Raw genomic sequence first — 23,577 nt, forward strand, 5'->3', positions numbered from 1 at the left:
GATTGCTTCCCTAATACCAACTTATTTGTAAAGCACTTCTGGCTTTGGAAGTGTTCCTCTGATAGTCTGAGTTGAAGGTGAGTCCTGGAGTTTCCATCAACACTGGACCTCTTCTAAACTGCACAGGTATGAGGCATTCTCCGTGTGTTACAAGAGACAGGGAGAAACACCAAGTTACTGGTAAGAAACATCGCCATTTCTAGGGAACGTGAACATTTGTACAGCTCCTTTTGTGACCTTATTTCCTTTGGCAATTTCTTTCTACTAGCCTTGAAAGAGTCAGCTCACCAGCAGGATCCATCATCTGGGAGGCTTCCTAAGACTGGTCCACAGCCTTCAGGTTGGCTGTTTCAACTCGCATGTCCTGCTGTCTCCCCAGATCGTTGCTAAGTTGTCTCTTCATGCCGCCTTCTGTAGAGAACCCTAACAATTCGCCTATGAGAGAATCGCTCACCCCATTCCCCTTCCTACCCCCCTCCAAGCCACCCTCCTTTCTGCAATTCAAATTTGCTTTGTACAGAACATTTGAGATTCACTGTAACAACGCATGGCTGCATGCTTCTTACACCATCCAAATGAATTACTCCATGGGGAAACTTGTGTTTCAACACTGTGCTTGATACTTTAAAGCATGTTCAGCTTTCAGCCACTTGTTTCTCACAGGAACCTTCACAACTCCCTTTCAGTTCTGCAACCCACAACTTAAATCACGTATACTATAAATCCAGCCTAACAGCTCAGTTCCTTCTCACCTTTGTACACCTAGTCCTCTCCATGAATGATCCTCACTGCAATCAGTGAGATTAGTTGCTAATTAAGAACTCTGTGCATGTGAGTAAAAAAAAATACTGTGTAATTAAGTGAAGTGGGTTTGATTTTTAGACTTTTGGGGGGTTTCCTGCAGGACGTGAATCAACCACAATAGCCACCACAGATGTCATTGCCTGTCCCAATCTTGCAATACACCACAAGTATCTTTTTGAAGACAGTCACACTCACTCAACAACAACAGGTAATCAGGTTACCTTTGTTTAGAATAATCCAGACTGCTCTTTGAATATAGAGGCCTAGGTGTTGTGTACTGTCTTCTGCTGCTTACAAAAATCTGCCCCAGAGCATTCCTTTGGATGTTGACCTGTTTTGAGAACAGGAAGCTGTATTAAACCTGCTCTGCATTTATAAGTCCTCCTTGTCGTTTGCTCCACTATCCCATCTGATTTATTTGGCATTTAGCCTCTGCGTGACCATTTCTGTTTTTCAGCAAAAGCTTCAAAGGATAAAGACCAGTGCAAATGTGAAAACCTTGTGACATTCCAGAACTATGCAACCAATGAAGTAAGAAAACTCACCCAGCGATATATCCTTTCAGAATAACTGTTTCTTGCATATAAGACAAGGGGGGCAGGTTAAACGAAACTACAACGCATCAAGTCCAACCTGTCTCCATAGCTCATATCAATGTACTGTCATGAAAAGCTCAACTACTTAATGTTAATCTCTGAGCAGCAAGACTTGTAAGGCTTGAAATCTGCCTTCCTTCATAGAAGGAAACAAAATATTAATAAGGATCTTAACTTTTAATAATCCCCAACAGTAAACACCTTCAGGGTCAGCAAAGAAATGACTGGTCAAATTCAAGACTAACACTCTTTACTTTGGGTTATTCGGATGGTATCGGAATAGCATTTACTGGCTACAGGAGTCAATACAGACGTTTCCCTTCTGAACTGCTTGGTGAAGCACCAGATGCAGCGAGTCATTTAAAATAATACTCTAAACAAAGAGGAATTCAGAGGACTGAGGTCTAATTAATTTTGCATAATATGCAGAATAAAATTATCAAACTGCAGAATGATAGCTCCCCCCGCCCCCGGTTTGTCTCTTTTCAAAGGAGCTGTTAGTACAGTAGCCATTACACTATCTGTAACATCCACCAGATGCCTCGGGAGACATCAGGCTGCAGCTCCAGTGATGCCAGCATGCATTCAGTAATCCCTCCACATGACAGACAGCTGAGGCATTACCAAACACAAACCCCGTGTACTGGCAGGCTCGTCCCCACAGAAGCAGCGGAAGCAGGACTCCCACTCTTGCTCCTTACCTGCAAGAGGCTAGATTCTTCTGCTGTCAATGTGACAGGGGGGTGGGGGGCATGCATGCAACTTAGTCCTTTTAAGGTGGGCCTCAGTGCCTTGAGCTCTCTCTTGATGCCAGATCCCGTCTTCCTCTCAGCGTCCCCTACCTCCAGCCTTACCATGGCTCTTGGGGGAGGTGGTCAGGTACCAAGTCAGCCTCCTGCAGCAGACACAGCATCCCTGCCAGCTGGGGATGCTCATCAGCAATGATGCTGTACGCTGCTTTGCATTGCTACAGCTTCCTTCGTTCTGCGGAGCCCGCCCCAGGTCCCAGAGCTTGGGCTCTACTCCACAGCTGTCCAAAAACCACTGGCTTTGTAAAAACAGTACCCGACGCTGCACCACCACAGTGCAGGAACGTAAGATCATCAGCAGACATTCTCACAGCAGTCACAGAGCTCAGTACAGTTTTGTAGTCTAGTGTTAGCTTACCTAGTTTTCCATGTGATTAAGTAAAACATTTTTAAACAGCATTAAACTAGGATAAATATTTAGCTTCCCTTTAAAATAAAAAAGGAAAAAGGCCTGTTTTCAGAACCACCAGTCTTTTTAATAAGCTGCAGCCTGAACTCCACGTCCAGGTACACATGTTAGTAAAGCTTCACGCAGCTTTCTCAACTCAGCCATCAAAGCAGAACAAGAAAATACAGGGGAGTATTGCAGCAGAAACTACTGGGAGTCAAAGAGGGTAAATGAGGAGAAACCAGCAAGTTTATGGACCCTAACAAACATGCAGCTAACACTGGTTTTCTATTAATGCATCCCATTTGGGGCTCTCTTTCCTTAACTTTTGTCTACTGGAAGAAATGACGAAGAGAATGGAAGACTTGGAAAACAGGCTAAAATACTGATCCAAATTTAAAGTGTATACTACACTGTATATTTATATATACAAACTTGTCAGAGCTATTTTCTTAAACTGATTCAAAGTAAAGGAACAAATCCTTGTGTCTGAAGTTGAAGAGTATTTTGGATCCCTGCATCTATATACTATGTGTTCTGTCTTGCATTGATTGCAAATAAGAAGTGTTGAAAATTTTATATATATAAATGATTTAGTAACTAGCAAAAATTCTAATTAAGCAGAACTAAACAACTGAAATAAGCTATGCAAAATAATAAAATACTGTTATTTTTTGAAGTGAAACCTCCATGTTTTGAAGTACTTTCAGGGTATGAATTTATTTGGCTTGTTTTTGTGTATCTCCCTCCTCCGCTCACTCTGCTAGTGGGGATATATATAGTTCTCTATATACATACCTATATAGAAACAGAACAAGTGAAGCAGCACTCACAGCAACTGGTTTCACCTATATTCTTCAAACAAGAGTAGACTACTGAAGTCAGTTGGAAGTAAAAATGCAGCTTTATACGTTCGTGTTGCAACTGTGATGAAAGTCAATGCGCAGAGTAGGAAGTCTGCAGGGTTATCGGGGTATCACAACCCAAAGTTTCAAGTACTTTTTCTCTTACCACATCTGGACCATGCAACTGCTCCCTACTGTTCCATGGTCAGCATTCAGCGAATCTCAAACATTCCTGAATGCAAATAGTATTTTAATTCTGAAAACATTCTTTGGGCAATACAAGCTGCATACGCTTGTCAAACACTAAGATACAAACGAAACCAGCAAATTGCTTCCAGCACTTCTGGCCAACTGAAGGGCCCGGAAGTTTTACTCCCTCCCCTGGCAGCAGCAGCACACTCCTGCTAGCTTTGCTTCACACAACCAGCAGCATCTAAACTATCTCTTGAACTAAGCCAGATCTGTGGATTAATAGGTAGAGACACCAGCACCTCCTTCGCTCTGGCACACGCTGCTTTGCCTCCTTACTATCTCCAAATGGAAGTACGCACCTTCACCCATTCTGTACCAGCAGCAGAAGCAGCTGCAGCAAAACTCAATTAATTGATCTCAGATACGGTGTGTGCATGGACACCTAACAGCAAGCTTTAAAAGGCACCTTGTGCTTTGGCATCCTTTGGCAAACAGAATGCAAGTTCTGCAAGGGTACTGGTACGTGCTGATTTTCATTAGGTGTTTCTTTTACTGCACGTCAGCAAAGCACTGGCGCCTCAATCATCACTTCTAATAATGAACATCCTGCAGTCACTGTCTCACAGAAAACAGGCACAAATCTGTAAGATATCAATGTCCTCAGCAATAGTGACTTGAGAACACCAACCCATCTGTGCCTAACATAACATCTTCAAAAAACTAAAAAAAAAACCAACCAACCAAAACCGGACTAATTTAAAATCAGCTTTGAGAAGTTAATTGGTATCCTACTGAAGGCATGCTGTTATATGTCATGTGCAGCAGCCATCCTATTTGCCATCTGACAGATAGATATTCTCTTGGAAGGAAAAGACAAAGGAGTAATTTGCATTAGTCGTTTGTGACTGACTTGGTAAAAACAGCATAAATTTCTTTAGTGTAAGTAAACCCTTTGGAATCCCCCAGCAAACATTCCAAATTTGCTACTGCACCTCACACCACACCTCGTTTTTGGATTAGCACTCCAAACCCAAAAACTAAGGAAGCCCTAGACTGTTGGGAACTTGCACCATACTTGCCATGATCAAGCCTTCCTCCACTTACCTCTCAAGATCCTCAACTTCTAGAGAAAGAAACAGACAAGTCTTGTCCTGTGAAGGTTATTTCTAACAGAACAGGAAACACAGCAGTGGTAATGAATCTTCATTTATATAGTTTGTTCCCTAAAACCAGCAAAGGTATAATACAAATTTTTCTTAAAACAGATCTGTAACCAGTTTTATTGTGGAAAGAACACCTTTACAGCATTTACTTCTCACTGGTTTGTTCTGGCATGCTTCTAATGATGTCAGAGTCACCTGTAAAACAAAAATACATTGTTACAAGAGGATCCACAGAAAGATCAGTTTTCAGGAATAAGCCAAAAAGTTAAAAACCCCCACTGATTCCACAACTAGAAAACAACTTAAATGCAATACAAAGACAGTCTATTCAGAAAAAAAAAACATGTATTTTGATGGCTTGATAAAAACCACTTGTAACTATTTTGCTATTCCACACACACTATTTTTATGGTAACTACATACATGTCACTCGCATTTACAAAGCCAGTACTAGAGCAACAATCTAGCCCTGGAGGACACAATGCATAGTTTTAATATAGCGAATGTCTAGCCTCCCCTGATCACTGAAATATCAGGACAGCGAGAATATTCGCAGTACGTTCCCTCCCCGCCCAAAATCAAAGCTAGAGGTAACATCTGGAAAATTAAGTTTACAGTTTGTATTTGACTACAAGCAAGCTAAATCAAGTTTTCTGAGGAAACAGCAAATTCAAACCGATGTCACTTGGAGAACATTTGATGTAAATTATTACAGAAATCATTAAATCTATGTGTATGCATTTTGGTCAATAAACAGAACAAAAGATTGATTCTTAGAAGATTCTGGAAAGAGGATGAGAAGTCACCTGATTAGCAATCTATATGAGGAACCTGAGCAACTCTCTGGGACAAAGAATGCTACCAAACCGTGGTAATTACACACAAACTTAGTTTTAAAATAAAATGTTTCCTGTAATTTTCAACCCTGGATTAGTATCCACCTGCATACAGGTTCTTTTTGTATCTATCATTATGGAAAGCAGGACAACTCACAATCCTTTGTCTTGGATTAAGAACAGTCAAACAAGGCTGCTGTAAACAGAATGTTGCACAAGCTCATACCCTAGCTGATGGGCTGAGACACACGAAGTGGCTTCCCAGCCACTGAAACCTCATTACAGACCAACAGGTAGACAAAACACACGCTCACAGGGTTTAGCAGTAAAAGGAGCTCTGTGCAAACATGAGCAGCAGTAATTCCGGGTTCTAAGAACCTGGGACTCACAAAAGAACTGGATCTTGGTCAGAGGAAGTTTTAATTAAGAATTAAACCTGACGGAAAAGGACAGCAAAGTGTGTCATCACCCCTACAGGTTACTTGCACAGTGCTGCTACTCACAGGTGAGCGGAGGAACCACTCATCTGGTCACTGCACTGTCAGACAGACATACCTGGGTCGATGATAGCCAGCGTGCACACTCTGTAGTACTTTCCGCACGCTGTGCCCAGTTCAATGTTGTTGCCGCTATAATGATGGACGCCAGTCTTGGCAAGCATGGCGTAGTACTCGATCTCCGATTTTCTGAAATGCAAAACCGTGCTGTTACAGTACTGACAAACAACTCCGATTCATACCACGAGTGCATATTTAACTCCAATCACACTTAAATCTTACACAGTTTTCCCTCCCACCCAGAAAAACACATCTGTTCTTGCCAGACAACATCACTACCCTGTTGCGGCTCAGGAACCCTTATCCAGAAGCATGCTGAATGTATGTTAACAGCAAACCCACTTTTGGAGTGCAAATCCTTGAGGTTCCTCCTACACATGCTCATTTCTACAGGAAATAAGGGGATTCAGGACTTCCAGACTACTGAAAGGTTGTAGGAGCAAAGCCAAAGTGCAGAAACAATGACCATTATTAATGCTGATACTCAGTGGCCAGATGCTGAACAGAAATCTGACTGCTGCTAGCTGTGAAAGAAACGGTGCATTTTTCTTTAAAGAAGAGTCAATCTATATTCCCTTCTCTTCCCATTTCCACCAGGAGACTCCAGTGGTCAATGCATGCCTCAAGCACTTTTGGGATTCCCACTAACACGCTGCCTACTGTAGCAGTCCTGTCATTTCCCAAGCATCTAATTTTGGTTTTCTGCATTTATGGTTTCTTGAATCTGTCAATACGCCCAGACGACAAAAAGGGCCCAGAAATTCAGCAAGGAAAATATCTGGAAGCTCGTAAAGATTTTATTCTCAAAAAAGCAATTTCACTGGCCAGGAACCTAAATGCGTAACTTACTTGGACAGAAAATTTTGGGTGCGTCAAATATTTTAAATTAGTGTCATTTATCAGTTTTCCTACCTGTAAAATTGTTTTCCAGTACGCTACTTTTAAAAAACCCACAGGAATTCAGCCCCATTATACTTTTATTAAGGAAGGGTATCACAGTATGAAAAGCTTCCAGTATCTTCGCTAGTGCGAACTCTTTGAATTAGAAAGCTCGAAAAAGGTTGGAAGCATTTCAATACATCCAGATCTGAAATTATTATACACCAAACAACCTACCACTTTTACTTCACAGCACTCTGGAATATGCCACCAAAGTACTCTGCATCAATAATTCACTGTAGCAATTAAGATGAAGTATATGCTGCATCTGTACAAGGAACCTGTCTTAGTTTTGAACAGAATTGGTTTTTTCATACATCTTACCTCAAAGCAGGACAGTTGTTGGCTAGGATGACCAACTTGGCTTTGCCCTGCCGAATCATTTTCAGAGTCTGTTTGTACCCCAGCACATATTTACCACTTTTCATAACCAGCTGAAGCCTAGAATTTATGGACTCCAAGGACTTTTTCTGAAAAAGATGTAGAAAAGCATTATTGTATGTTACTTTACATTTTACAAATGGCAGAACACACAGGAAAATGAAGACATTCCAAATACAAGCAACGTTTTAATAACTTCCCTATAATTTGCAACATGCAGTAAGAAAAAGCCTACCACATCAGTATGAGAAAGCTTGTGGACAAGGGAATTGCTGATACTATGTTTTCCCAACTTCATAAAAATACCTCTTACCCATGTATCTTAAATAGCAAAATACATCTTAAAGCACTGTTGCTGCTATCCATGTTAATCAGCAACATCCGGGTGTATTTGACAGGCCTTTATCAAAGCTCGGCTAGTCAAATCCTACTAAATACTACTTCTGCCTTGGAAACCTAAGCCAGGTTTGGAGTAGGTCTTCCTAGGGAGCAGGCTAATAGCGTTGTATCGGTGAGCAGAAACAAGTAATCACATGCAATATGAGCAGACACTCCAACAGAAGAGGGTGGTGCTCATGACAACAGGTAATTGCACTTGCAACGACGAACACCATCACCTAACAAAAACCCCACACTTGCCACAGCCGCTCTAAAAGAAAGGTAAGAACGTGCCAGGAAATGCAAGAGCTGAGCTACCCCCGCACGAGGAACTCAGCACCAGCTCCCCCTTCCTCCAGCCAGCACGGGGGCCCTGCGAGCAGCCTCGGCTAGTGCACAGGAGGGAACCGAGGACAGCGAAGCCGGGCCCGGGCAAGAAGGGCACGGCCCGACCTGAAGGCCGCGACCGGCGCCTCCGGCTGTGCCCAGGGCCCCCCGCCACCCCAGACCATGTCGGCGTCCATTCCGCCTCCCCGCGACGCGGCGCGACTCGCCCCCCTCCGCCGCCCCGTCCCGTCCCGTCCGCGCAGCGCCCGCCGCTGGCGGAGGCCGGGCCACCGCCACGTGAGCCCGGCGCGGCCCGCGCCCACTCACCGTCTTCTTCGCGGCCACCATGTTGCTGCCTCGCGTCGGGCCGGGCGGTAACTGGAACACAAGGGCGAACGGGGGGGAGCGTTTAGCACCCGGCTGCGGCCCGCCGCGCCCGCCCGCGCCGCCCCGCCGAGCCCCACTCACCGGAGACGCGCCGCCAAGATGGCCGGGCAGCCAGAAAGGGCCGAGCTCCCGCAAGGCATCGCGGATCCCCGCGCGGCAGCTCTCGCGAGAACCGCGCGCCGCCTACCCGCCCCTCCCTCCGGCTGCCAATGCGCCTGCGCCCAGCCACCCGTGGTCAGCCCCGGCGGGGGCGGCAGGCGGGGGCGGGGCCTGGCCGAGCGCGGGGCGGGGCCTGGCCGAGCGCGGGGCGGGGCCTGGCCGAGCGCGGGGCGGGGCCTGGCCGAGCGCGGGGCGGGGCCGGGCCGCCGCCGTGGCTGCTGCCAGCCCGCGGGCGGCGAGGCGCGGAGTTGCCGCCCGCCTCCCTTGGCCCGCCCGTTCCCTAGCCGCACAGGCTCCCGCGTTTCCCAGAGCGGTTTTAAATGCCCTTTTCTGCCGCCACAGCCTTGCGAGAGGCGTCAGGCGCTGATCAAGGAAACCCCTTGCGGGGAGAGCCCCAAGGGGCCTGAGCCTCCCGGCCCCTGTGGGCACCGTCACTTCGGCCACAGGGCTATGTGGGACATTGCGGCGTGGAGTAAATGAATCTGGCGTCACAAGCCGCTGGAGCCATAGGCACACATGCTGGTGTGCCTCCTCGTTTCCCCGCGGACAGTGCTGAGCGCACTGGCTCTCTAAAGCAGCGGCGCCTCGGCTTTGCCAGGCCCGGTGGCACCTGCCTGCCCCCGGTTCTGCACTGCCGACGTACGTAAGCTGTGCCAGTGAGGTGCAGCCCCGGACTGAGCAAACGCCTGGATTTCAAGCACAAAGAGTGCCACTGAGCTTGGGAATAGCTCTGGGCCTGGGGCTGCCTGCGTTGGCGCGTTCAGCCTTGGATGCCCTGAGTAAGGCTCCCAGGGTGCTGGGGGCGATGGCACTTGGCCTCTGTGAGAGCAGCCCAGTCCTCTGCTGTGCTGGAGTCACGGTGCAGGGAAACCTCCTCCTGTCCCCCACAGGCTCTGGAAACCGTCAGCTTGAACATCAGCTTGCTGAACACACATGTGCTGGCTATGACCACGGCTATGGCATGAGGTTCTCAGTTTCAGGCTAAGAATAGTTGTAGTCGATCTCGTGATGGTGTCCGGCCTCAGACACGCCCCAGCTTGGTGCAGGGAGGAGCAGCAAGCACCAGTTCAGCTCGCACCTGCCTGTGTGTTGCAGGGGTGAGCAATGTGGGTGCTCGGGGCATGAGTTTGGGGGCTTCCTCTGTTACATCCCCCCCAGGAGAGGCCCAGGTATCCACCCGCAGGACAGCGAGTCTTCTGCTAGTATGACTTCATGCTCTTAGGACACACCGCACCAGAAAGGCAACCCAGCCTATACATTTTCTTACGAAATTACAAAGCTAGAATAAAAGCTTTCCAGAATTGCCAGTATTAGCACAAGCATGGGAGAGTGTTGTGCTTTTTGGCTTTAGGAAGTTTGATGCCTTTTCCGGTATGGGATATGGAGCAACAAACTAAAAGCCAAGCCAAAACATGTGGCATTCAGTTATTCTAGTGTGCTTGTATTAATAGAGCTTATTTCAAATAAGGGAAACAATTTATAGCAATATACTGTTACGCCTTTCTACTGGTATGGCTACCTCTATGCTAACTGTTTTCTGGTATATGATTACACACCTTACCAAAATATTTATAACAGGTTAACACTCTCAGCGACAAGCATCCTTTGGTCAAAATGCACACAATTATCCCAACCATTTTTTCTGTGTAGACACTGGGTAACCACCTTAGGTTTTGACAGATCACTTTAAGCACTTAGATTAAGATCTGAGCTGCTAACACTGAGGTAAAGATGAAATAGAGGTATGTTAGAAAAAATATCACCAACTTAAGTGGAGCTTAAATATCCCAGGTGAAACCCCATCTTTAATTGTAAAGTCCTCTGGGAATAATTTCTAGATTAAGCACATATAAATAACATATGTACTATATAAATAATACTATAAAAATGTTAACAGTGTGATGTGTCTCTATTGTCCAATTTCACTTGCTGAAACAAAATATTTTTCAGCCCTTCACAGAGTATGATTAAATCAATTTTGAAGTGTACTTCAAACTTTTATTTTCTTTAGCAGCTGAAAAGTAAACTCCATTCTATGTCTCATTCTTTTCTTGTTCCTCTTCCTCTCTGTGCCCCAGCACTCAGGTGCGTTGCTGTTATTCCTACTGTCAATTTGTGACTTTTAATTCTTTAAACTTTTACCTGGTTGGTTGTGGTCAGGTGAAACATCAATCTTTTCTTGCTTGTTGAGATTACTGACAAGAGAATATAAAGATCAGTGCGCCTCAGCAAGTCCTGAGTGCGATCCCTTTCGGCTATGCCATGATGTTATCTTGCAAAATGTGGGAGCCGTGGGTGGCTCCGGAAGAGGGAGCTGTTCTCACGGGTACCCTGGCAACCGCCGCTGAATTTAGGAGAGAATGCAATACCTCCTTGAAGACTTTGTAAAACTAGTTTTTTCCAGTGTTGTGGGTTTTTAAAAAAACTTTCTGACAGACACTTGGTCATTGGACCCCAAATTTTGTCCCGAAATCTGGGTGGAATAAAGATCGGGGAGCGGTGCGGAAATACATGCAGAAATGGTCAGGATTGTCTCTCACCCCCCAAATCTCCCTTCTCCCTGCAAGTAGAGATGCAGGTGTTTAAGAATAAAGCATGGGGGAAGGCACATCAGGCAGAGTTTGGCACGCAAGCACCCTCCACTGAGTTCCCCGCCACAATGAGACTGTGATACAGCAGAAATAAAAGAAAGGGAGGGAAGAAGCAGACAACATCTCCATCTCCAACAAACAAGTGTCAAGATGGTGAGACTGACAGGGAGCAGCTGGCGACCTCAGGAAAAGCAGCTTTTCTTCTCCCAGCACTAACAGCAGGCACTGTGGCCGCATCCAGCCCTCCTGCCTGCCCCTCCAGCCTCGCTTAGCCAGGGAGATCAACTCCTTCACGGGCTGGGTCGGGTATTACTCTGGCTTAGGGGCTCTGAATGTGGGTGCTCAGTTTGGCAGTGAAGGTGAGCATGCAGGGAATGGAGAGTACTCAGGCAAAGCAGGGCCACTTCTCTTCCCTTACCGCTATTCCCACCCTGGCCTTATCCTGTGCTGGCCTAGTGAGAGGGCAGGGGCAGGGTTTCCAACAGAGAGGGCGATAATTTGATTCAAATCTGGACAGCAGTGGTCTTGAAGGAGGTCTCTCACCACCTTCCCTGTCCCCCCTAAAATGATAAGGTTGTGTGAGAAAGCAGCAGTTAGCAGTATGAATTAGGAGAGTGAGAGCACTGTGAGGAAAGTCACTGGTGGAGCATCGACTGTAACAGTCGGTCTGAAAACAGCATTGTCTCAACCTTGTCATCAGGAATATGGACTCTGAAAGTTAGGCTAACATCTTGACATGAGTCTGCAGCGGCCTGCCTGAGAAGCAGTTACTGATCCTGGGAATGGAATGCCAGGCTTGTAAGGTCATTATGCCCTGGACAGAGCAAGGATGAGAGCTGCATCTGGCAGGAAAGAGCAAAAGGATAGAGATGCTGCTGTCTGCTTCTCCCTTCTAGAAACCTTGTGGGGCGAGATAGCAGCCGAAGGAGGGAGCCTTGCGGAGGCAAGACAGCTCTGTTTTGGCGAAGGAGTGCTGTGCCATTCTCCAGTGCCAGGGACAAGCCTGAGAACTGTTATCAAGAAGGATCGATCAGCGTCAATGGAGCCAAGAAGAGGCAGAGATGCGGAGGAGGAGCAAGGGGTGCTATTTGGCATAAAAGGGGGCTCCTCAGCACCCGAACTTTGGAAGCTTTCCCCACCAAGGATCACGACGATCGTTAGGACTGGCGGGACACTGCCTGGACCTGGGACCATAGGGACACCTTGGACCCGCAGTGGTAGCTATTGATCTCTTTCCTCTTTTCCCTTTACTTTCTCCTTTCCTTTCACCCTCTTTACCTATTGCACGCTGCTTTACGGGCAAACAATAAAGTTTCACTGTTTGATTTTAGCAAACCCCTCTGGTGTGGTCGCCTTAATTTTGCACTTCGAGATCACAGCAAACGAACAATCACGAGTCCACTGAGTGGACCGTGACATCGACCTATCCCAAAAACTAGAGAGCAACTTCATCATTTTGGGCCTGGAGGAAGATTAAACCAACTCAGTGTATCTGAGAAATTCTAAGTGATCTAGAAGATGGAAAACATCTAAGATCATAAAGAAGCCTTCTTTTCTTTGAGTCTGGACCTTCAATCACAGATCCTGAGTCATGACTGGAGTAACAGTCTAATGGCCATCCTTTAGCTGGGGCCATAACCTCGTGATACGTCGACTTCAGTAGAGACGGCAGCTGAAGGAATTCCCACACTGAGGGTTTTTTTTTTCAGAGTTGTTTTTACATCAAGTCAGTGCCTCATTTGGTAATGCATCCCACAGCAGTACTGACATAGCCAGTGGGATGTCCTGGGGGGGGAAATGTGTGGCTGGGGAGGGGTAGACAAAAGGGCAACACGGGGAGCTCCCACGGCAGCACTGACACGGACGCCAGTGTATCAGCAAGCAACACTGCAAGCCGTGGTGGCCGGGTATACTCATACCTCAGGGCAGCCAAGCAAGTTCATGCTTGTCCTTCACAGCTGGGGCTGGCTGGGATCACCCGTGGGGTCTCTCGCAGCACTTCAGCTGCAAGGAGGAAGTACTGGGCATGGTGCCGATGCGGGCCCTCCCGTGCAGCACAGGCACACGCGTTTCTGCAGAGAAATCCCAAAGCAACTTTTTCTCCATGTTACAGAACACCAAATGTTGCTCCCTCAAATGCAATGGTAATAATACTGACAGCTTCTTAATAGGGTGGTCTCTTTGCTTATCAAAAAATGACATGGAAGCCGATGACAGTACAATGAGGCACTAAGAAAAAAGGTATGTGTGGTAATTACGTGTGCTGTTGTAGATGATGTATAGTTAGCTGAGAGAAAAGGTTGGAAAAAAGAAGATAAAGAGAAAAAAAGAAGAAAAAATAATACTGAAGTCTAAAAAATGAGCAGCACGTGGACACCCTATGGCACAGCCCAGGATGGATCATTCTGTTAAATTCTCTGAACTTCTGAGATCTTTATAAAGCTGCAGCGGCAGCGCTGCTGACCCTGAGAGAAAGTGGGGATCACCCTGGCAGCCGGGGACACAGAGGAACATCTGAAGCTGTTCCCCTGCTTACAGCCCTTCCCTGAGCATCAGCAGGCAATGGGTAGAGCTTAGGACTTGCTCCTTCTCAGAGCTGCTGGGTGCCTGAGATGACAACAGGTACAGACCCGGTACCAGCAGAGAACCAGGAAATGTTGTGTGATGTGACGGGGGGCAGGGCGGGCTTTCAGGTTGTAACCTCTGCTAAAGGCACTGCAGGGCAGGGGCAGCATATCTTCAGCTATCCTTCAGGTGCCAGAGGTCACATGCTAACCCTGAAAGATCAGATTTAATTCAAAAAACAAGACTGATCTTTTGAAAAGCGAGGCCTACATCTTTATTTTACCAATATGACCAAAGCATACTATTTTGACAGGATGAAAATATGCAAAAATACAGTCATGTCCTTCTTACATTTTTAGTCCTGTCAGAATCTCTGCAGAATTACACAACAACGTTGTGTGAACACCTGCAGCTATTATTTTCTCCTTTTGCACTTGTCAGGGCTATTAAAAGCGACAGACTGTGTTCTCTGATAATCATCGCATTTACAGCAAATGCAAACATGCTCATCCGATTTTCACAGGGTCATGCACCGAACTGTGTGCTGTATTGTCAGGCAAACAAACGCAGCTCTTTGTTTCAGATAGCTGGGAATTTGGAATCCCAGTAATGCACAGGTCTGCTGGATCCGGACACAAACCTTTCCTCGGCCACCCTTCCAGCAGCTTTGCTATGAGAAAGGCAGGAAGGAAAGAAAAGAGCTGTAGAGGAAAATAGCCGAAAGCAGAAAGGTTGTCTCATTAGGGAACAGGGAAAATCTTGAGGTTAAATACTGTCTATCATGAATACCTGGATATCTACACGCTTTGGAGACATTTTCAGCCAGGAAGAGGATGCTAAGGAGTATGTGTGTACACACATATATAAATATATACATATATATATATAAAAATACATGCATTTGTATACCTGTATATGTAGCCAGCCTAAATACTGAGCCAGCACAACAAGAAACTTGCATTTTCTAAGGGTCAAATTGTGCAGAAATCCACAAGTGCAGATTTCTAAATACAGTAATTTGTCCGATAAGAAGAACTTCAGATTCCCTCCTTTCCAGAAAATTACAAGGTATGTCCTAGGAGCTAAGTTTTGAGGCCATTTCCATCCCGGGCAAAACAAAAATATTGATTTCAGAAGGCAGTTCCCTGCAATTCATAAATCAGCATCACAAATCAGCCTTCAGTGGAGCTACACAAATTTGCATTGGTGGAACATTTGGCCTGAATTATCTGCCACACAAACAATTTAGAATATTTTATTGCTTGCTCAGTGCTGGCCTTTCTGTACAGAATAGCCAAAGAGTTGAGAAAAGGAGTCACAGATTAAAAAAGGAAATTCATTATTAATATAAAGTTTGGAAGAGTACTGTGATTTGGAAAGTCCCTGGATTTGGGTCTATCCGAAAGTAGACATAAATGTAATAGCTGCAGTAGGAATCACATCTAAACTATTCAAAATTATTAACAGCTAGTGAGCTCTAGAATGAGTGAAACAAGTTTGATCGTTTAGTACTGGCCTGGGGAACTTAAAAATTCCCAGGACCTTAGAGAAATCTTTACAAAGTTTGCTATTGGAAGTGTATTTCTGCTTGTGTATAAGAGGACATAGGTATCTGTTGCTTTACCTGTGGAGATACAGCTATCCCTGAACACTCATGGTTTACATTTTATTAATTTCCCAAATGATATCATGAATTAAATAGTTTTCCTTTGTAAAAATAACTAATTCAAGGTGATTGTTTAGTTTGTTTATTGTTAAAAGTTACTTTTAGCTACTTGGGTACTGCCTTTGTTTGGGGCAGTACTGGGGTGGTTCAGACTAGAGAAGGCAGGGAGCCTGCGGAGAGGTGCCCTGCCCAGGGGAAGGGCTGGGAAGGCTAACAAGAATTTTCATCTGCCAACATTGTGCTGCAGCCGCTGGATCGCTTGCAGCCATTTTTTGGGGACTCTGTACAGCATGGGCCATAGCTTGTGGGTGTTGATGCTGTAGCCCCTGCTCCCATACCCCCTCACTCCCTGCCCCTGCCTTCTCCCACTGCCTGCCACACACCCAGGAACTTCATCTGATTTTCAGTCTCACACGTATGTCTCACTACCCCAACCCTGAGACTCTGACTTCCAAAGCTCCTCACCCTGCATCTCCACTGGAAAGTGTGTGTCACTACCACTTACCCTGGCCAAGAGGGGAGCATGCTAACACAGTGATACATGCTATCTAGAAAGCAGAAATAAAAAGTCTGAGCATAACTGGCATTGGCGCCAGCCCTATCTTGGCCTCAGTGGTGTTTGCTTGGACATACAGAGGACTGAAGAAGGGAGCACGCACCAGTTCGTGTTCGCACAGTGAACTCTTGATCTACACCAGCATATGAAACCTGCCCCATGGTAACCCGTGGCGTTACCCTTTTGGTGGAGGGGTGCTCACCTAGGTGCTCCCAGCAAGGCAGGACAGCGGCACAGAAGAGCTGCGGGGCAGCAGGTCATCCCGCGGGACTGTGTGTGTGCTGAACGGTCTGCAGAGGGCACGCGTTGTCCAAGCCTGACCTGGTCTGTGGCAATACAGCGGATCCACTGAGGTGCAGCCTTGTCCTGCCGTGGCCCTACCTAGCTCCAGCTCCAGCACCGGCTTTGTTGTGTCCAGTCTTCCTGCTGAAAAGATGCGACTTCTCCTTTCCTCCTGGGAGGAGGGAAGAAGACCGTGAAATTGTTGTTTAGTGTTTCTGGGAGTCACCTGCCAAATGGCCCTTGGGTTCTCGTTCCTATTTCCGTACCTTATCCAAGGTCTGTTTGGAGAACATGAAGTGCAGAGCAGCCCTGCCCCGGGTGAGTGCCCTTGGCTGCCAATACATGCCCACACGTGTTCCCTCTCTCTGGCCTCGTAAATCTTGAATTCCTTTCTCCGCTGTTTCATAAGATGGATGATAGGTGCACTCTGCACAACTTGCTCTTTGGTTAGGACACAGACAGAAGTGGGTACAAAGCTCCACAGGCAAAAGAAGGAACAGAATGTAGCTTTCCCTTTCTTATTTTCTTCAGTGCCCAGTGCTCAATGAGTCTGTCCTGGTAGCCTGGCCTCCTTGCTTTGCTCTCTGAAAGAACATCACAGAAGAAAGGTGGGATATCAGATATGTTTGCCATCCCTTGCTTGTATATGTGCTGTCTACAGGCAGCTTCCTCAGCTGTCGGGACTCCTTCGCAAGCACAGATGCTTCCACTTTCCTACCTGTGGCAGCAGAGCCCGTCCCTGTTAGTCGGCAATAGGTGGGTGCCTGGGTGCCTTCACACACATGTCTGCCTCTGATGCTGAGGCACCCATGTCCATGCTGTACAGGGAACCCACAGGTGCCATGCAGGGACCCACCCCAGCTCCCACCACAGCGCTGTCGGGATTTCACACCAGCAGCATGAACATTAGGTATTTCTGAAGTTCACTTGTGAGTTGCTAAGCCCTTCCTTGCACTTCTGCTTTTGTGCTTACGCAGCAGTGTGCTTTGCTAAAGTTACCAGCATTTCACTGTCTAGTGTCTAGTAGAAGTCTTAACTATAGCACAGAGAAATCGATACAGCCTACAGTTTTTTTTAAAAGTGTCCTAAAAATGAACTCAAGCTGAGGAAGCAGAAGTTAGTGTGGTTAGGCTTACATGGTATATTCCCTCCTGTGTTGCTCCTCATACGTTGGCCAGGTGATTTCCCAGAGTGACAGAGCTGCACTCAGTGTGCATTGCACATGCGGTGAGTCTGAGGGCTCCAGGGTACGCCTTCCCTCCATACAATACACACCTTATCTGTGTCGGTCTTCCCAGGTGTGCCAGAACTTGACACTTGTGCTACAGGAAGAGCACACATACCATATGGTATACCACATGTCCAGGATTTCCATATGTCCTGCAGCCTGGCTGGAGTTGTTGCTACTGCTCCACCCTGGCTGCAGGACATGAACAAACCCTGAACAAATGTCCAAAGACAATATGATTTGTCTGGACAAATTTCTGGACAGATAAAAAATGTTTATGTAGAAGAATGGGTGATTACTCTAAATTTGAAGAGCAAAATGAAAAATGTCATGGGTGCAATAAATGAAATACACTGGACCTGCTTATGCATGCAAATGTATGGCATTCTTCATTCTTACGCTTTGGAATGTTTCTAAGCCACCTGGACATCTGCTGATCTGTCTATATGCAAATATAAAAATCATAGTGCCTTTATTTTACCGTTAAGGCTGATGGTAAGGATGTTACAGGTGGCTGCTGAATCCAGAGCACTCTGCAACCCAGGGATTCTTTCTTGCCTCCCAGCTGCTGACACCCCAGAGGTCTCTCCATCCCAGTCCCATGGATGCATCCGCTGCTGTTCCCATTTGCAGGGAGGGCCAGTAGCGCGGCCAAGCCCCCTCCATGTGTACAAGCCCACACACGCGGGACACCGTGACAGAGCACTGCACTTAGCAGCACCGCCATATATCACGCACACTGTGTGAGCACAGGTAGCCCAGTGCTGCTGCTCCTCTCCGGCTGGTCCAGGCTGGGTTCCCTACCAAAACCCCACACGCTCAGCCCCAGGTTCACAAGCACAACCACGTTCATGGACCCTCAAACACCAGCGTGGCCTCCAGGTCTGTCTAACACCCCTGCCCAGACCCTGGACCCTCTTACCCGGTGTATGGGTCTCCCTCTACTCGATGCTCCCCTGGCCCGAAGTTCGCTAGCGGCTTTTACCTACACGTACGGGCACCCAGGATTGAATTCGGGGGGGTCCGGCTGCTGCCACACGGGCCTGCAGCCCCTCTCGCGGCTGCTGCCACTTAGACCTTGTGGCACCTTCCCCAAGGGCAGGAATGAACAAGCCGGGCGCCCCGGGGGGAGCGGGGCACCCCCGCCGGCCGCGGGGGAGTGTTTTAAGGCACCACCGCCGGGGCCGCCCCCACGGCCCCCCCGGCTCGGTCGCTCGGTGCCGCACGGAGGCACCTCCAGCCCCTCCTCACCGGGGCCGGCCCGGGCAGTCGGGGAGCGGCCGCCGCGCCCCGCCATGGGCTGCTCCAGCAGCGCCCGCAGCCGCCCCCAGGAGCCGCCGCCCGCCGCCGCCGCCGGGCCGCCGCCGGGGGGTGAGCCGGGCCGGGCCGGGCCGGGCCGGGCCGGGGGGCGGTGGGCTGCGAGGGCGGTGCGTCGGGCGGGGGCAGGCGTAGGCGCCGCGGGTGGGCGGCCGTCGGGGCCGGGGGCCCGTCGGGGCTGTGGGGGGCTGGCGGTTGTGCCCGCGCCGGCGGCGGAGCTGCGCCTGGTCGGGGCGGCTCGGTGAACTGCTGCGGCTCGTCGCGGAGGAGTTACCGGCTGCCGCTCCTCTCCGCAGGCTTTGTTTTGTTTTAATTTACGGACCGGTCCTGCGGTTGGTGCTTTTGTAGAACACCTTGTAAATCCAATGCTTACCCCCTCCGCCCCCTTTAAAATAATAGTGATCTAGCAGCACCTGACCCCGCGGTCCTCCCTGTCGCTTAGAAAATCTGTACATCCACCCCAACGGCGTACAGCGCTGGCAACACCCTTGTGACTTTGATTTGGTCACAGAGTCATCAGTTTTGGGTGCAAAGTGTATTTGTAGGATGCTCAGTAAGAATATCCTTGCTATTCAGGGAAAGTTAAAACTTTGTTCCATATTAATCATATTTAATATTTAGTGCTTTGCTCCAAGGGAGGTTTGGAAACACAAGAACCTGAATGCTGCAGCTACAGATCTGGCCTCTCCAGAAAGATGCATCCTGAAGACAGATAGATAAAAGTTGTTTGCATTTCATTTTACTGCGTTTCTTTCCTGTATTCTTGGGTTACACGTATCATCTGTTGCTACTGTTCTGGCTGCAGCGTCCGTGTTTTCTGCATGGGTTTGTTTTCCATTTGTTGCCTTGCGGTGTTGTGGTTTGTGGCTACAGAGATGATGGCAGGGTGTATGGGGTGAGCGTTGCCTGTGCCACTATGGAGCCAGCTTACATGTGCAAACTGAGGAGCCTCACTGAAAATAGCAGCAGAAATCTCTTTATACTGTGCCCACTGTCTTGCTCACTTGCTCAGTGTAGCAAATTCCTCTGCCTTTCCATCCTCTACCAAAAGATGAGGCACAGGGACGCTGAAGGGCTCAGGGAAACAACTGAAGTAATTTGTTCTGAGTATCTTAGGAATTGTCTAAAGGCCTGTTCATGTTAGGATAGGTTATGAAAAGTGCTAAATACATAAACTAATGTAATGGTAATGATAAAGTGCAGTTTATAATTACAGCTGAAAGATCTCCATTAATTGGGCAGTTAGCGGCCAGATAGGTTAGTCAATTCCTACTTTAGTTTAATAAGAGAGGATAATTTGAAAGAAACTTCTCTAGATGTGTTAATAGGGGAAAAATATATTTAATTGCCTTCCATAGATGTGTAACTCAAAAATCGAGGCTTTTCCAAAAGGAAAGAAAGAAGGCAAAGGAAAAAATACTGTATCCATGGTCCACTTAAATTCACTGTGCTTTTCATTGTTTCTCCAGCTGAAATTGTGTACAGCAGGAAAAATAAAAATTATAAATTTAAAAATAGAACAAAACTAGAAGGAATCCTAGGAATGTTGACTGCCATATGATGTTCATTCTTCTTGGGGATAAAGGTATTGAGCGGATTACTGGAAGGATTTATTTTTTTCATATTACAGAAATCTTTGCATTTCAGATGAGAGAACTTCCAGGGTTTCCAGCAGCGCAGGTCTCATGTTGCATGGCAGTATTTTATAATCCAATTTATGTAAAACATCTTGATGAAGAGAGGGCTAGTTGCAGGAGATTCCTAGTAATAATGGGTTTGAATTCTTCCACGGGCAACACCAATTGAAAACTCTGTGTAACATGCTAGTTTTCACAGCTCATTTATTTCTGTCTTTAGGTTTTAGATGCTCCCTGTCCACCTTGTACCAAGCAAGGTGAAGGCATGACAGATGTCTAAAGGGATAAAAACTAAAATGTAAAAAGATCAAGTCTCTGGTCTCTGAGCATATACTGCTTTTTTTTTTTTTTTTTTTTAATCCCCGCTTTGAGTAGCTTAAATTTAAGACTTATTCCGATTGGGTATCTGTTTCATGTTGAGCTTCATGTTGGGAAAAGGAGTGCCTGGAAGACAAGGTGTGACAGAGATCTACAGAAGGGAAACAGGGAAACACATTTGGTGTTTCTTGTAACACAATAACTATGTCACTTGATGAAATGACTAGCAGCAGGCTTAAAACCAGCCAGAATGTGTTTTACAGGGGGTGTAAGTGGGCTGTAGACCTCATTGCCACAGTCATGGCGGAGGCTAAGAGTGTAAATGGATTGAAAAGGAGCTTGGGCAGGTTCACAAAGGAATGTCCACTGATGGACTGAAACCATCCCCAAGGGCTGGGTCCCTCTGCCCTTTCCACTGCCCCTCGGCAGCTGTCGGAGGCAGGGTGCTGCCCTGGGTGGGTCTGTGGTCTGGCACGCATAGCTGAACTTAACCTCCTTTTTTTGAGTTGCACTATAGATAGCTATACTCTGTGAATTTGGAGGGGTTGGTTGGACCTTGGATGATTTTACAGTTCCTGGGAAACTTGAGATTTGACGTGTCCCATAGTCAAAGTTGCTTTGTGTCTGTCTTGACAGTCCAGATTCCCTGTTCTTGCTCTTCTGACTTCGCCATCCTTCCCTGAGTCTGTAGGCACACACTAACTAGGTGACGCTTGCTGGGGAGGTGGTTTGCTTGAATGCCTCAAAACAACTGTGAAGTTATCTTAAATGCAGCAGTATTCAAGCAGCTGGTTTAAGAGCAGACTGTATTACATTTTTTTCGCTGTTCATCTATGTATATATGAAGTATCATACAGTTCTGCTCACTGGCTTTGACACTGCAGTTGTCATTTTCTCAGAAAATGCAATTTGCCCAGTTTTGTAATTATTATATAAACAGATTTCATACATGAATTCCCAGAGTTTTCATCCTGACATTTCTTTGGAGAAGGTTAAGTGTAAGGTCTTGTCAAACTGAATTTAATCAGAAGGTTATTAAGTCAGTCTGATAGATAGGTATAGCTCATTCTGAGTCTTCAACTTCCGTCCTTAAATACCTGTCAGAGTAATTTTGCCGTTTCTTTATTCATAAATTTTGTCTGCCAAAATGGCCCATTGCTTTACTTAGCCAGTAAGTTGATGAAAGGTGAAAGAAGTGGAAGTTTTAATTTGTTTAGGCTTCTCGTTGTTGAATGTTTTGTTAGACACAGCGTACTATGAATAGTAGTTTAGTATTTAAAAAGGCAGACAAACTGCTTTTAGCTTTAAGAAATGGGCACTGCTCACCCTCTGGGATGAGAAAGTTCTTCTTGGTAATTTTCATTCAGCCCACCCAGAGCCACCACCAGAAGTTTCCCACGTGCAGCCCAGGGCAGCAGCTCCCTCCCGTTCAGCACGTTGATTTTGTGCTTGGTTTGGGGCAGGAAAAGGTGCTTCCTTGCATAGCATCCTATCACCAGCAAACCCTCTGCACGCTTCAGGTCTATAAGGCGAAGTGTAATAGGACCTTGACCTGTAAACAGGTCAGCTCTCTTCATATAAAAATATATGATGTGCATCAAGCCAAAACTTTTGGTTTTGTATAAGAGCAGCACCATCCTCTATTTGATATGTGTAAGAGAAGCAGACCTGTGAAGGAGTATTGTCCGTAGCCAGGTGGGAGCTCTTTGACAGGTAGTGCTTGTGTGGTCCCCTGTGAGTCTAGTTCTCACCTAGCTTACCCGCCCACTCACCAGTTATCTGTGATTCTCTTTTTTCTTTCCTTCCCCTAAAAGCATCATCAGGTGAAAACACCCTGACTGCAAATGACCATGAACCCATTGACCAAACACAGCTGGACCCAGTGGAGGATGCGAGTCTTGCTTCTGAGGACACAAACCTGGGCAAGTATCCACCAGGAGAGGAGGCTGCAGCCGTGATTCTGGCCATAGAGGGGAAGATCGATTTGGTCAGTAAAAGGGAGGAGCCAGAGGGCACTGAGCCCCTGCCTGCAGGAGCAGAGGAGAGCTCTGAGCTGCTGCCTGCGTGGCAAGAGGAGAGCAATGGGCCTTCACCTCCAGCACCAGGAGAAGATGCTGGGGCACCATCGCCAGGACTGGCAGAAGACAGTGGGCTGGTAGAGGGCAGTAGCAGCCCTGTAGTGGAAATCATCGAGAAAGTACGTGCTACTGAAGAGGACCACCTCATTGAGGGTAATATTTGTGCTTTCATAAATTCAGGAGACAAAATTCTGCCTCCAGAGGCTTGTACGTGGGTCCTTTTGACTTTACTGAAAGCCTCACATGAGCTTCTGGAGTCAGAGTTTGGTCCAGGGAGTCTCTACAATGTGGGGCATAGAAGAATGTGGCTGGGGAAGCCTCAGACTCACAAATCCAAGCTGTAATAAATTTAATCAGCATTTCCAGTCGTTATCTCTGCTATTTCATTTCATGTCCTTTTCATTCTTAGCAGGTAAAATGTCCCACCATACCCCTCCTTTAAAATGTGTTTCTGTGTAGCCCAGACACGTTCCTTAATACTTGCAGAGACCAAAGGCTCTTAAAAATTATTTAAGCACATGTATTAATTATAAAGCAATTGTCCCTATGCACATGAAGTTGGAGGGTACATGCCTAGA

At 46.9% G+C, this 23,577-nt stretch overlaps 3 protein-coding genes and 1 non-coding gene across 5 annotated transcripts in view; 2 read left to right on the forward strand and 2 right to left on the reverse strand.

The window, feature by feature from the left end:
- Nucleotides 1–3,033, forward strand: part of MATN2 (matrilin 2) — a 66,869-nt gene extending 63,836 nt beyond the window's left edge. For both annotated transcript variants that reach the window (XM_086465075.1, XM_086465077.1), the window contains 4 exons: nucleotides 269–340; nucleotides 905–1,012; nucleotides 1,262–1,357; nucleotides 2,934–3,033. In XM_086465075.1, the coding sequence (XP_086321201.1) occupies nucleotides 269–340; nucleotides 905–1,012; nucleotides 1,262–1,357; nucleotides 2,934–2,986 (329 nt within the window). In that variant the 3' untranslated portion in view covers nucleotides 2,987–3,033. The remainder of the gene's footprint in view (nucleotides 1–268; nucleotides 341–904; nucleotides 1,013–1,261; nucleotides 1,358–2,933) is intronic.
- A 1,791-nt stretch (nucleotides 3,034–4,824) lies between these two features.
- On the reverse strand, nucleotides 4,825–8,739 carry RPL30 (ribosomal protein L30). Its single transcript, XM_086465619.1, has 5 exons — nucleotides 8,684–8,739; nucleotides 8,543–8,593; nucleotides 7,454–7,599; nucleotides 6,189–6,319; nucleotides 4,825–4,992 (listed from the first exon to the last, which is right to left on the reverse strand). Exons 2-5 carry the CDS (start codon nucleotides 8,561–8,563, stop codon nucleotides 4,943–4,945), a joined length of 348 nt encoding a protein of 115 aa, XP_086321745.1. The 5' UTR covers nucleotides 8,564–8,593; nucleotides 8,684–8,739; the 3' UTR covers nucleotides 4,825–4,942.
- Nucleotides 5,219–5,353, reverse strand: LOC147415556 (small nucleolar RNA SNORA72). Its single transcript, XR_015183512.1, has one exon. It is a non-coding gene; the product is annotated as a small nucleolar RNA SNORA72 (small nucleolar RNA).
- A 10,205-nt stretch (nucleotides 8,740–18,944) lies between the features above and the next one.
- On the forward strand, nucleotides 18,945–23,343 carry LOC147415557 (uncharacterized). Its single transcript, XM_086465162.1, has 2 exons — nucleotides 18,945–19,020; nucleotides 22,736–23,343. The coding sequence occupies exons 1-2, from the start codon at nucleotides 18,945–18,947 to the stop codon at nucleotides 23,341–23,343; spliced, it is 684 nt and encodes a 227-aa protein (XP_086321288.1).
- The last annotated feature ends 234 nt before the right edge of the window (nucleotides 23,344–23,577 follow it).

Source organism: Leptosomus discolor, chromosome 5, assembly GCF_034619465.1.
Source record: "Leptosomus discolor isolate bLepDis1 chromosome 5, bLepDis1.hap2, whole genome shotgun sequence".
NCBI classification, from domain to species: Eukaryota; Metazoa; Chordata; class Aves; order Leptosomiformes; family Leptosomidae; genus Leptosomus; species Leptosomus discolor.